Source organism: Zootoca vivipara, chromosome 5, assembly GCF_963506605.1.
Source record: "Zootoca vivipara chromosome 5, rZooViv1.1, whole genome shotgun sequence".
Taxonomy (NCBI): domain Eukaryota; kingdom Metazoa; phylum Chordata; class Lepidosauria; order Squamata; family Lacertidae; genus Zootoca; species Zootoca vivipara.
The window spans coordinates 97,646,966-97,660,692 of NC_083280.1; the positions used below are offsets into that span (position 1 = coordinate 97,646,966).

At 45.0% G+C, this 13,727-nt stretch overlaps 1 protein-coding gene across 1 annotated transcript in view; it reads left to right on the forward strand.

Moving 5' to 3' along the window:
• Positions 1-13,727, forward strand: part of EFCAB6 (EF-hand calcium binding domain 6) — a 115,598-nt gene that overhangs the window by 11,876 nt on the left and 89,995 nt on the right. The window contains exons 6-7 of the mRNA XM_060275194.1: positions 1,171-1,307; positions 10,506-10,624. Coding sequence (XP_060131177.1) covers positions 1,171-1,307; positions 10,506-10,624 — 256 coding nt within the window. The remainder of the gene's footprint in view (positions 1-1,170; positions 1,308-10,505; positions 10,625-13,727) is intronic.

Consider the following 13,727-nt stretch of genomic DNA (forward strand, 5'->3'; position numbering starts at 1 on the left):
CTGTGAACTAGTGTTAGTTTCCTGATATCTCTCTAAACTGTTCACTCTGCTCCCCCTCTGCTTTCCCCAATTCTGGGCCACCGTCCAAATCAGTCAGCTGTGAGTGTTCACTTGTTGACCCTATGCTGACAACTAGCCAGGGGTCCATAGGGGCCCCTGTGGAATAATCTTGGGTGACTTTAAGCCACAGAAGTTTTAGGCATATGCATGCCCAAGAATTCTTTCCCCCTTCCTTCCCTATGGGCCCGTGTGGAGACATGGGTTTTTTAACCCTTCTTCCAGAAAGTTTTTTTTAAAAATGTAACGGACACATATATTTCTTCTGAAAACTTCATTTGCTCATGTCTTTAAGACATGGATGTGACTTCAGGATGCAGATCCTTCTTTCAAACAACCAGCCCCTGAATGTACCTGTGAAATGTTGGTTGGCATGGCGTATTTAAGCAAGGATTTTACTTGCAAACAGAGTGAGATTGAAATAGAAATTGTGTGTAAAGATAAGTATATCCACATCTTATGCTTTGGATAGGCTCTTCCCAGTATATTGCTACAATTCCCAGACCCACTTTTGTTCAGGTAGAAAAAGAAAAAAAGAAAGCAAATTTCAAAGATTTCATCTTTAGTACAATTTTGTTTTGTTGATGTTTTTTTATTATAAAAAACCTATGACACTCCCCTTTCCCTCTTTCATAGAAAGTATGTTCATTCTGCCCAATGCTGAATACTAATAAATTGCCAATATTTAGTACAACTAACTACACCTTTAAAATATGCTGACCCCCCTCCCCTGACCATCTTAACACGTTTCATTTTCAGCATATATCTAGGTTTCAATAGCTGGACAAAAGTATCGTTTATGTACAGTACTGCTCAACAGCAATGAATATGGATGGAAATGAATCTATACTTTTGAAAGCGATTTTTGACTTTCCCAAATATCATTTAGAGAGAACATTACCTTCCTAACATCTGATAAAGGCTTTTCTCATATTTGAGAGTGAAATCTGAAAGACTGTGGTATGCGGTTTGAGGTGTGTGTGTGTGTGTGGGGGGTGAATTTTCTGAAAGAAAGCAAAATGATAGCACACTTCTCCAGCACCTGAACCGCAGCTTCTATTGCTAACCATTTGCTTCTTATTTTAACATGAATCCTTTGGAAATGCTGAATAGATTTCCAAAAAGCTGAAACGCTTCATCAAGTCATGTAGACTTTTTGACTACAATCAAAATGGGCAGATACAGCGTCACGAGCTGAGGAGAATTATCGAGGTCAACTGCTTCAAGATGACGGACTGTGAGTATGATAAGTAAGTAAAGAACAAGTTAAGGATTCCTGGAAAGCCATTGCGGGGGGAACTGTCTTAAGGCTGCAGTACAGAACTATACTTCTCGTAGCAGGTTGATCCCATTTTCCTTTCTACGCTATTAGAGATAATTAGGGACTAGACCATGGAAGCTCATCATGAGGCCTTAATGGGGCAGTGTGTGTCCCCCCCCCATTCACACTCTCCCATTCGCCAGACCCTCAATGCAAGGCACAAGTCAGTTGGTGAAGTCCCTTGCATTGTGCTGCTTAAAGCCCCTTTTAATCTACGTCTGCCTCCTGCTGGCTGCTCCACATGCTTCTTGGGCCTCTTTCTTTCTGGGGTCTGCCATACTGTGCATATTAAACAAAACCCCACTTTGTTCTTCTCTGTGTAATTTGTTGTTGTTGTTTAGTTGTTGTCGTGTCCGACTCTTCGTGACCCCATGGACCAGAGCACGCCAGGCACTCCTGTCTTGCACTGCCTCCCGCAGTTTGGTCAAACTCATGTTCGCAGCTTCGAGAACACTGTCCAACCATCTCGTCCTCTGTTGTCCCCTTCTCCTAGTGCCCTCCATCTTTCCCAACATCAGGGTCTTTTCCAAGGATTCTTCTCTTCTCATGAGGTGGCCAAAGTATTGGAGCCTCAGCTTCACGATCTGTCCTTCCAGTCAGCACTCAGGGCTGATTTCCTTCAGAATGGATAGGTTTGATATTCTAGCAGTCCATGGGACTCTCAAGAGTCTCCTCCAGCACCATAATTCAAAAGCATCAATTCTTTGGCGATCAGCCTTCTTCATGGTCCAGCTCTCACTTCCATACATCACTACTGGGAAAACCATAGCTTTAACTATACGGACCTTTGTAGGGTCTCTGTGTAATAGACTCTCCAATTTGAGAAGAGCGTTTACTATGGCCCGTTTCCATTCTATACCCACGGCCTTCCTGCAGGGGATTTACTCTAAGACCCCTGTTACTCAGCGATTATGCCCATGTACAATGAATGAAATAGAGGACTTCCTACATTTCTTTTTCTATTGCCCCGTTTATGGGCCAATAAGATCTAAGCTCCTCCTCTTGATCCCGTCCACCATTACTTCTAAGGAAGACTGTTTGAAATCGCTTCTTGTGGACGCAAATCCCCTAATTTCACGTGGGGTGGCAATCTTCATAGTGCAGGCTCTGAAACTCAGGGCTACCGTGACAGGGTAGTGTGTCCTAGGCCTGGACCTGTTTTGATTCTCTCTATTTCGTTTTTAACTCAATGTGCCAAGCCCATTTTGGGCTATTTTATGTTTTACATCTCTCCGCATATTAGATTTTTGGCGCTGGCACCTAAATCTTTGCATTATTGTCTCAGGGCAATTTAAATGGTATTACGCCAGCAATATCGCCTTGAATTATGCTTTGTGTTGCTTGTCTCTGGCATTTTTGTATTGTTTTATTTTGCTATGGCTGTATGCTAAAGCAGTAAAGGTTTGATGATAACTCTCCAAGGCAGGGGTTGTGTGAATATTGCCCAGAATCCCTTCAGCCAGTCAGTCACAGCATTTCAGGTGGAACGCTCTACAAAGATCATGAAATGCTGTACGTGACGTGGCTTGCTGCCACAAGTGCCTGGTAGTGAACGAGTCTAAGAGATGTCCCAAGAGCAAGCAGCAGTGACCATGGCGGAGCAGGGGAGGGGGGAGGGGGGAGGGGGTTACACCGACTTGTTATGAAGCTTGTGAAGGGTAGCAAGAGTGGAGAGCAGAATGGAGACACTCCCTGGGAGATTAGCAACCAAACCTAATAATCGCATATGCTGGCTAGTTAGCTTGAGAAAGGGCTAACACCACAGACAGTATTGCCGATAAACATAGACCATAGAAATACAGTCGGTAGAGAAGGCTCTGTGTGATGTCATTTCCCCTGGAGAGGAAGGAGCATATAGTGCTTCCTGTTCCTCTCTCTCCCCCTTTGACCAGTGTTGGATGTAGACGTGCCTCCACCAGCTCCAGGTTTAGGTAAAGAAACTGGTAAAATGCGGGCTAGACAATGCTACCATTCAGTCATAGCTGCCAAGTTTTCCCTTTTCTCGCGAGGAAGCCTATTCAGCATAAGGGAATTTCCCTTAAAAAAAGGGAGAACTTGGCAGCTATGCCATTCAGTGGATTTGTTACTGGCTGACTGACCGAACCCAAAGGGTGCTCATCAATGGCTCCTCCTCATCCTGGAGAGTAGTGACTAGTGGGGTGCCACAGGGTTCTGTCTTGGGCCCAGTCTTATTCAACATCTTTATCAATGACTTGGATGATGGGCTTGAGGGCATCCTGAGCAAGTTTGCAGATGACACCAAATTGGGAGGGGTGGCTAATACCCCAGAGGACAGGATCACACTTCAAAATGACCTTAACAGATTAGAGAACTGGGCCAAAGCAAACAAGATGAATTTTAACAGGGAGAAATGTAAAGTACTATACTTGGGGGGGGGGAATGAAAGGCACAAATGCAGGATGGGTGACACCTGGCTTGAGAGCAGTACATGTGAAAAGAATCTAGGAGTCTTGGTAGATCACAAACTTGACATGAGTCAGCAGTGTGATGCAGCAGCTAAAAAAGCCAATGCAATTCTGGGCTGCATGAATAGGAGTATAGCGTCTAGATCAAGGGAAGTAATAGTACCACTGTATTCTGCGCTGGTCAGACCTCACCTGGAGTACTGTGTCCAGTTCTGGGCACCACAGTTCAAGAAGGATACTGACAAGCTGGAACGTGTCCAGAGGAGGGCAACCAAAATGGTCAAAGGCCTGGAAACAATGCCTTATGAGGAACGGCTTAGGGAGCTGGGTATGTTTAGCCTGGAGAAGAGAAGGATAAGGGGTGATATGATAGCCATGTTCAAATATATAAAAGGATGTCATATAGAGGAGGGAGAAAGGTTGTTTTCTACTGCTCCAGAGAAGCGGACACGGAGCAATGGATTCAAACTACAAGAAAGAAGATTCCACCTAAACATTAGGAAGAACTTCCTGACAGTAAGAGCTGTTTGACAGTGGAATTTGCTGCCATGGTGTGTGGTGGAGTCTCCTTGTTTGGAGGTCTTTAAGCTGAGGCTTGACAGCCATCTGTCAGGAATGCTTTGATGGTGTTTCCTGCTTGGCAGGGGGTTGGACTGGATGGCCCTTGTGGTCTCTTCCAATTCTATGATAATACCATCTTCTTTTGCAGATGTTGCAGTACTTTCACTTTTCTTGACAGCCTCTTTTTCCTTGGTGTGTTTCCCAGAAATATCTCCAATTTGTGAAACTTCTATCTTAGAATTTATATTGTTCTCAGTAGGAGCACACATTCAACTCCCTCAGTGCTAGTTTCAACAAGTATATAGTCATATTTTTGTTCTTCAATTGCTTTCTGTGCACAAAGGGATTTCAAGAAGAACCTCTCTTGCTTTGCTTGCTCCTTAGTTTTTTTCTGCCTCTAATTTGCAGTACTGAGCTCCAGCCATATCTCACTAGAAAAATGAATACAGATAAGATTAAGATTAAGATGTGACTGAAAGATTAAAAGTTATTTTCACTTTGTGTGTGTGCATGTATGTATATATACCGGTATGTGCATGTGTGTAATACAACCTCAATCAACTTGTTGGTCTATGTATTACATATATACATAAAAATACATAAAAACAATTCTAATGTATGGATTACTTCAAAAATGATAACATTCTTCAAAACATAAAACAAAAGTAAAATATTATCAGAAACTTATATAACACAAACTGGGGGATCTCCTGTACTTTAAATGTGTGTTCGTAGTGCTTTAAATATATAATGTTGCAGAAGGAGAGAGAGAAATAGTGGCTGCCACTTTCAAAGAACAAGAATAAGCAAAACTGAATTCTGCAAAATGTACATTTTGCAAATTGGGTAGAGCTGCATGCTTCTGTTTTGCTTAATTTATGCTGCAGGGTTGTTTTTGCTGTTATGATGTCAGGTGAAGCCCCAAGCACCTGAAATCTTCTTCAGGCACCCTGCAGGCATCGGCCACCTACTTAGGGCTAGATTCTTGCTGCTTCTTTTCTGTTTTGTTTTTAATGAAAGCTCTGCTCCTCTCACAGTACCACATTTGGTGCTTTCCTGGCCCTGCATCCCTGAGGAACTTCAGCAATGCACACAGTCTTCCCTAAGAAGATGCTGGAGGGTTTGGATCAGGCACCCCCAAACTGCGGCCCTCCAGATGTTTTGGCCTACAACTCCCATGATCCCTAGCTAACAGGACCGGTGGTCAGGGATGATGGGAATTGTAGTCCGAAACATCTGGAGGGCCGAAGTTTTGGGATGCCTGGTTTGGATGGTTAGATTGTTTGCATGTGGTGTTGGCTTGCTTGTGTTGTCACAATCACTCAGATAGACACCTGTGGGAAACTTCAAATGGTCTGATGGTGTTACTGGAAGTGAGGCCTGAACATGATTGTGAAGGAGGGGAGTTTTACCTTGAAGAAGAGGCGATCTTCAAAATCGGCGGCGATCTTCAAAATCGGCAAAAAATCACCGAAAATCCTTTGTGCGCATGCGTATGGGCCTCTCCCGACCCAGAAGAGGTCATTTCTGATGCACTTCCGGGTCGGGGGAGGCCCATACGCATGCGCACAAGTGATTTTCGGCGATTTTTTTTCGACCGTGTGCGTGTGCGCATGCGCACGGGTGCGCACCCCCCCGCCCTCCGGCCCGCTGCGCGCGCACTCCCCTACCCTCCGGCCCGCCGCGCGGTCGGCGCGGCGGGCACCGGCCCAGAGCCCGGTAAGTCTGGAGACCCCTGGCTTAGTTTATGAACAACTTGGATTAAGAATGCTGCAGACCCAGAAGTAGTTGTTTTGGTTTGTGAACTTTGCCCTGGAATAAGAACACATTCCGCTTCCTGTTGAGTGTGTTCCATTTGTAAATTGAGTCCCCTGCTGCTATGGGAAAGCATGCCTTGGTTTAAGAACACTTTGGTTTAAGGATGGACTTCCGGAACGGATTAAGTTTGCAAACCAAGGTCCCACTGTACAGTGGGGCCTCGCTAGACGAATTTAATTCGTTCCACGGGTCTTTTCTTATAACGAAAAATTTGTCTAGCGAATCCCATAGGAATGCATTGAATTTTTTTTGCCCATAGGAACGCATTAAATATATTTCAATGCATTCCTATGGAAAACTGCGATTCGCTAGACGAATTTTTCATAAAACGAATTCGTCTAGCGAGGCAACCTCCGCTCGAAAAATCCTTTCGTTAAGCAGGGCATTCGTTAAGCGAGGCACCACTGTAGAATGTTTTGTTTACACAAGGGCAGAGCATTTGGAAGTAGCATATTCTGTCTGCCTGAAGCGGCACAGTCCATTCTACTGTCTCATTCCCACTTCGTGCTTCCACAGGTGTAAATCTAGTCTCAGGCATGGATTGAGTGACGGTAGATTTCTAGGAGGAGTCCAAAAATGTCTCTACATTTGTAGAATGAAAGTTGAATTTATATGCTGGTTGTGCTTTCAAGTAAGTGGTTATTTGAGCAGGATGTATTCTGGAGTTCGGAATGACTTTCATTTGGGAGGTCCATGGAGATTTAATAAGCTGCAGTTGCAGAAATACTGAGTTGGATAGAAGCCTACAGGAAAAATGAAAGAAATTAGATGGACAATTTATTTGTTTTCCTTTGCTCTAAATATTTTATATCTCTCATTGCCACCAACCTCAAAACAATTTTAGTCCAGCTTTACTAGATGGGTTTGCTTGTTTGATGTGCCTCTCTCTTTTTTTGTATGCTTGGGATGTCCTCCAGAATTTGATCAGAACAAAATAACCCAGTTTTATAATTTGGTACATGAAATTACAGAACAGAAGCAACACTTTTCTAAAGCAGGCCAGTGGAAAACAACAAAACGTGGCTTTATTTGACAATAAATCTTGTGCTTGGCATTGCATGCTGGGATGTGATAAATCTGTTTGAATGTCACTACATCAACAGTAGTGAGTACTGTCATAAAAAAGACCACAAATTTTTATTTAGAGCATTTAAAGCTGAATAAAAATGATGAAATTTCTTCTCTGGAGATGTGTAGCATTTATGTATGAAACAACAAACGATTCATCTTTGGCAGATGGTAGTTCATTTGGAATTATGCGCATGGAACCTGCAAGGGGCAGAAGGAGGCGAGGAAGCTTTTCAGCAGAACCTTCTCAACTTTCTGTTAGAGGATGTTGTTGCGACTACTCTAGAGTAACGATGCTCCACATTCTTGTCTTTAGACAGTTTTATTTAGTGCAGTCTATTTACAGTGGAACTGGTGTGTATAACATGTCTGCTTAGTCTGAGGCAGAATCCGGCAATGGACCGCCCCTCGACTTCTTCCAGCATAAGAGTCTCGGGACGACAAATCTCTTTCCCCTCCTTCTCCTGCGTAATTCCGGAACTGGGGGAAAAAAGGGTCTACCCTCCATGTTTTCCTTCTCCCCCCTTTCCCCCCCTCTTCCTCCCTCACGTGTAGCAGGGGCTCTGCTGTGTTGCCAGAGCCCTGCATCCCTCTTCCTCCTTCCTCACTGGACTCCTCCCCCTCCCCGCTGGCATTGCTGCTATTGGAGGAGCTGCTCTTGATGATGGGAGGAGGATCCCTGTATTCTCTTCCCCTTACACTTTCTCTCCTGAAGCCACCCTTTTGATTAAAGGGGCTCAAAGCAACCCCTTTATTCTATATTACTTTTGAATCCAGGCCTTTTTCGATGGCTCCGGCTCAGAGGCTTTCCAGAAGGGAGAGGATGGGTGGTAGTTTAGGATGATCATTCCTTCTGGCAGCAAACCTGGCCTTCTACTTAGGAAATAAACTCCCTGGGTACCCAGAATTACATATACCGTATATGCTGGCGTATAAGGCGACTGGGCGTATAAGACGACCCCTTACTTTTCAAGTTAAAATATAGAATTTGGGATGTACTCCAGCCCTTTTTTGGCGGGGAGGGGAGGGGAGGCTGTCTTCTCCAGCACTCAAGTCTGCAGCCGGGGAAATGGTGGTTTGTTTGTTTGCTTGCTTGCTTAGTTATTGAGAGGGGGAAGAAGCCAGCGAAAGGAGAGATAGAGAAGCAGAGACATCGATCAAAAGGAGGGAGAGGGAGAGGGAGGCAGAGACATCGAGCAAAAGAAACCATAGAGAGGATAGCGATAGAGGGGCAGAGACATCGGAGGCTCACACAGCCAGCGAAAGACGCTGAGCAGCAGTGAAAGAGAGAGCGGAGAGAGAGACAACGAAGTTGGCTCAGTGAGCAAAAGGGGAATAGAAGCCAGGGAGAGGGAGAGGGAGGCAGAGACATCGAGCAAAAGGGGGGAAAGAAACCATAGAGAGGATAGCGATAGAGGGGCAGAGACATCGTAGGCTCACACAGCCAGCGAAAGACGCTGAGCAGCAGTGAAAGAGAGAGCGGAGAGAGCGAGAGACGGAGAGATCCCTTTGCTTTGCGCTGACAAAAAGAGAAGAGGCAGCAGCTTGACACCAATGAAATACACAAAACTGTATCTCTGCGCTGATCCAGGTCACAAAGCCATGAGGGAGCCATTCTCCCTGGCGGGGAGCAGCCCCCTCCCGAGCGCGCTTCTTTGCGTTCATATGGTCACTGCATACAGTGGGGATGCGGCCGTTTTCGAGCTCCCCCCACCGTATGCGGTGACTGCAGATTCTTGGACCCGGCGTATAAGACGGGCCCCCAACTTTTGAAAAAAATTTCCTGGGTTCAAAAGCCGTCTAATACGCCAGTATATACGGTACTTGTTCTTTACAAAGTTATGTTTTTTCTTTTAATTTACAACAACAGCCATTGAAGGAAAATGAGAGGTGGGGGCAGGTCTAAAGAAATCAGAAGTCAGGGCGTAATTCCCCTTATCTTCATATGATCACTGTGGAGGACTGCATGAGTCTAAGGATTAAGTACCGTATATGACCCAGGTGGTGCTGTGGGTTAAACCACAGAGTCCAGGGCTTGCTGATCAGAAGGTCGGCGGCTTGAATCCCTGCAACGGGGTGAGCTCCCGTTGCTCGGTCCCAGCTCCTGCCCACCTAGCAGTTCGAAAGCACGTCAAAGTGCAAGTAGATAAATAGGGACTGCTCCGGCGGGAAGGTAAACGGCGTTTCCGTGCGCTGCTCTGGTTCACCAGAAGCAGCTTTGTCATGCTGGCCACATGACCCGGAAGCTGTCTGCGGACAAACGCCCGCTCCATTGGCCTATAGAGCGAGATGAGCGCCGCAACCCCAGAGTCAGACACGACTGGACCTGATGGTCAGGGGCCCCTTTACCTTTACCTATGACTAAGAGCAATTAAAAACACTCAATGGAAGGTAGGGGGAGCGAGGCAATGGACCTATTGAAGCCCCTGACAATGTATAGTAAATGTCCAGGACTGGGATTGCTATAGTCCCCGAGGGTTAAAAGATTCTCCCTGTACAACACACTGTATTTTGTATGTCTATAAAATGAAGAGGAACAAAACGTGCCCTGTATCTCTCACTGGTGAAATTGTCCCCTTGCTGAAGTTCACAACGCTGCACTTAGAAGTGGTGGAATGGCAGTGCTCAGGTCTTGTTACTGACTGGGTGGAAGAGGTTGGTGCTGTGCAAACACCCTGGTAGGAGTACTGGATTAGTTCCACTAGCGCATTTGCACTGCTCCAACCTCACCGTCACGTCGCCTATTGAGAATTGCCCATTGAAACCAATGGAGATAGGTTACACGTGCGTGCGTGCGCCCCCCCCCACTGCCACAAAGCCACAAATGCAGGAAAATCTCCCAGTGGAGAAAACCCCCCAAAGCAGCCCCATGGGACTGAGCATGGAATGCTAGTTGACTGTTGGGGAGAGAGAGAGAAATGGAAACTCAGATGGGGTAGAGGGAGAGAATGGAATGGTCAGAACCTTGACCAGAAGCTGTTTATGCAGGGACCCCCTTGGCCCAGTCCAGTCCAGGGACTGCTACCAAATGAACCACCAAGGAAAATGGTTGGTACATGGTTGAGTGACGAGCACAGTGGAGGGCCATTGCAGCTAAACAAAGAGTTTCCGAGAGAAAACCGAATGTACAAATTAAAGATAAAATTTTATTCGATTCTTATTTTAAGACATATATTTAAATAAGTGTAAACATTTCATGTTTGTTCTCCCGTATGGTTCACGTTGAGAATGGTTTGTGTTGTCTTTGTCTTTAGGCTGTGGAATCGCTACTGTGTTTCTCGAACAAATACACTGAATTACAAAGAGTTTTTGCAGTTTCTTGGCATAAACTTGGACAAAAAGAAGAAAAAAGCTACAGGAAGTGAAGATTCAGGTAGGGATTTTTAGGGGAGTGGGGGCGCATGAGATTAATCTCATGACGATGAGATTAATATCTGAAATAAAAGCAGCTATGGTGTTTGAAATGCCCAGGGAACCCAGCCCCATCAACTTTGTGGGGGCCAAAGCCCCCACGGCCCCTACGAGCTGGCTCCTATTACAGCTATGAGAGGGACTGTGGCAGATAATACGCTGTAGTTTTAAAGACACCTTAGTGCAGGCACCCCAAAACTTCGGCCCTCCAGATGTTTTGGACTACAATTCCCATCTTCCCCAACCACTGGTCTTGTTAGCTAGGGATCATGGGAGTTGTAGGCCAAAACATCTGGAGGGCCACAGTTTGGGGATGCCTGACTTAGTGACTGTAGCACTATTTCCTCTTGATAACAGAAAAATCCAGGCTGATTGCCCTTCTGGAAGGGATGTTTGACTCAAAACATGTTGGCCATAAACCAACAAAATTGTTTGCACCTGTGTGTGGTTTCCTCTTCTCATCATTTCTTGAGGTGATATTTCAGCCAGAGACCCGCCAGCTCATGCTCCTAGCTGCTATGTTAATTTTCAGGGCAGAAGAGGTATGTTTGAACTCTGCCATGTCTCATTTTTACGGTGCTGCTCTGGTTTGCCAGAAGCGGCTTTGTCATGCGGGCCACATGACCTGGAAGCTATACGCCGGCTCCCTTGGCCAATAATGCGAGATGAGCGCGCAACCCCAGAGTCGGTCACGACTGGACCTAATGGTCAGGGGTACCTTTACCTTTACCTTTATGTCTCATTTTTAGGAATTAAGCACCGTGCAGCCTCAGTTTTCAAAACTACAGTTGGAAAATGATTGTTACAAAACATACTCTACTGGGGAGAAAGGGAAGCAGATACAGAGGGAAACAAGTTGGAAGGAAATAGCGGGTGCTAAGGGGAATGAGATGGATGCGTTAAGGTAGCTTGCAGAAATGGGCCAGATCCTCAAGGAAATGAGCACTTTCATTTCACTCCCACTGAAGTGGCTGAGCACTCAAAATACCTTCTGAGAGACTCTCTAGAGGCTGTAGCATTTAATGCTATATTCCAGTCTTGCCAGCCCCCAAACTAATGGAGAATCATGATGCTGAAATGTAACTTGGGGTGGGGATTTTTTCTCTTATTTTTCTTTTCCTTTAAAAAGTATATTTGGGGAACTTCCACGCAATTCTCTAAAATTGTGGAAGAAAAACATTTCAGTTCTTAGAAGCCGAGATCTCCTCCAAACTGCTACTTAAACTTCAGAACAGTATTAAATATTTCATTAGTTCCATTGACGTTTTGAACGCGGATTACAGCAATAGCATTTTCCCATGTTAGCGCTGTAATATACACAAATATATCATGAGAGAAATGCAACGTTGATCTTTTTTGGCATCGTGCAAGCTTATGCAATTAAGCCATAGTCTTTACTAATGCAAGTCAAGGTCAGTGTAGAGATGGTTGAATAAAGAGGGCATCTTCAGGAGGCTACTCATGATGTAGGTTAACTGGATTTTAAAACATAGTATGGGAGTTTTATCCTTCTTTTGTCCATGGGAAGAAACCAGGAACAGGCCTCTCTGACCCTACTTGCTCCCCTCCTGCCCCTTATTACTGTTTGCTTGCAGGGTGTGCCTAGATTTTGTATGGAGATTAGGTGAAACTACTTTGCCTAAATTGCTGGGAGCCTTCTACCTACTTCTGTTCTCTTCACTCGCACAGTAGTTTGGATTTTAATAGAAACGTAGGGAAAACTATCAACAACCTCAGATATGCAGATCACACAACCTTGATGGCAGAAAGTGAGGAGGAATTAAAGAACCTTTTAATGAGGGTGAAAGAGGAGAGCGCAAAATATGGTCTGAAGCTCAACATCAAAAAAACCAAGATCATGGCCACTGGTCCCATCACCTCCTGGCAAATAGAAGGGGAAGAAATGGAGGCAGTGAGAGATTTTACTTTCTTGGGCTCCTTGATCACTGCAGATGGTGACAGCATTCACGAAATTAAAAGACGCCTGCTTCTTGGGAGAAAAGCAATGACAAACCTAGACAGCATCTTAAAAAGCAGAGACATCACCTTGCCGACAAAGGTCCATATAGTTAAAGCTATGGTTTTCCCAGTAGTGATGTTTGGAAGTGAGAGCTGGACCATAAAGAAGGCTGATCGCCGAAGAATTGATGCTTTTGAATTATGGTGCTGGAGGAGACTCTTGCGAGTCCCATGGACTGCAAGAAGATCAAACCTATCCATTCTTAAGGAAATCAGCCCTGAGTGCTGCCTGGAAGGACAGATCCTGAAGCTGAGGCTCCAATACTTTGGCCACCTCATGAGAAGAGAAGAATCCTTGGAAAAGACCCTGATGTTGGGAAAGATTGAGGGCACTAGGAGAAGGGGACGACAGAGGACAAGATGGTTGGACAGTGTTCTCGAAGCTATGAACATGAGTTTGACCAAACTGTGGGAGGCAGTGCAAGACAGGAGGGCCTGGCGTGCTATGGTCCGTGGGGTCACGAAGAGTCGGACACGACTAAACGACTAAACAACAACAAGGGAAAACGTTTATAGTCTTTGCTATGACTAAACTCATTTCTTTTTCTAACGTTTGATTTTCACAATACAATTGGCATGTTCGTTAAGGGAGAGAATTTTGTTGAATAGTGCAGCAAATAGTGTGAAAATAGAAAGCGTTCCTCTGTTTTGATCCACATCATGGGTGCTAGATAGAGATCAGAACTTTGGGACTTGAGTAGTGTCTGCCCCATGGGGGCTGCACGCTTCACCTCTAACCCCTGGTTAGAGCAGCACCTCTTTGGGGCTCAAAGCATAACTGCTTGGAAGTAATTAATGATGTACTTTTTGACATGTCACAGTTGGGTCGATGTTATCATGCGACTCAATAGATATTTAGAACCCCGTGGGGTGATGGCTAATTGATGGGCCGTTAGCTTGCTTCATTTACATTGAAAATGAACACACAGGAAAGTGAAAAACTGTGAAAAACAGAAGGTGTTTGTTTTTGGCTTATTGAGGGACTGCAAAGGTGTGAGAAAGTAATTGTTGCTTTTCCTATTTCTGCAGCATTGTTTGTTGTCAGA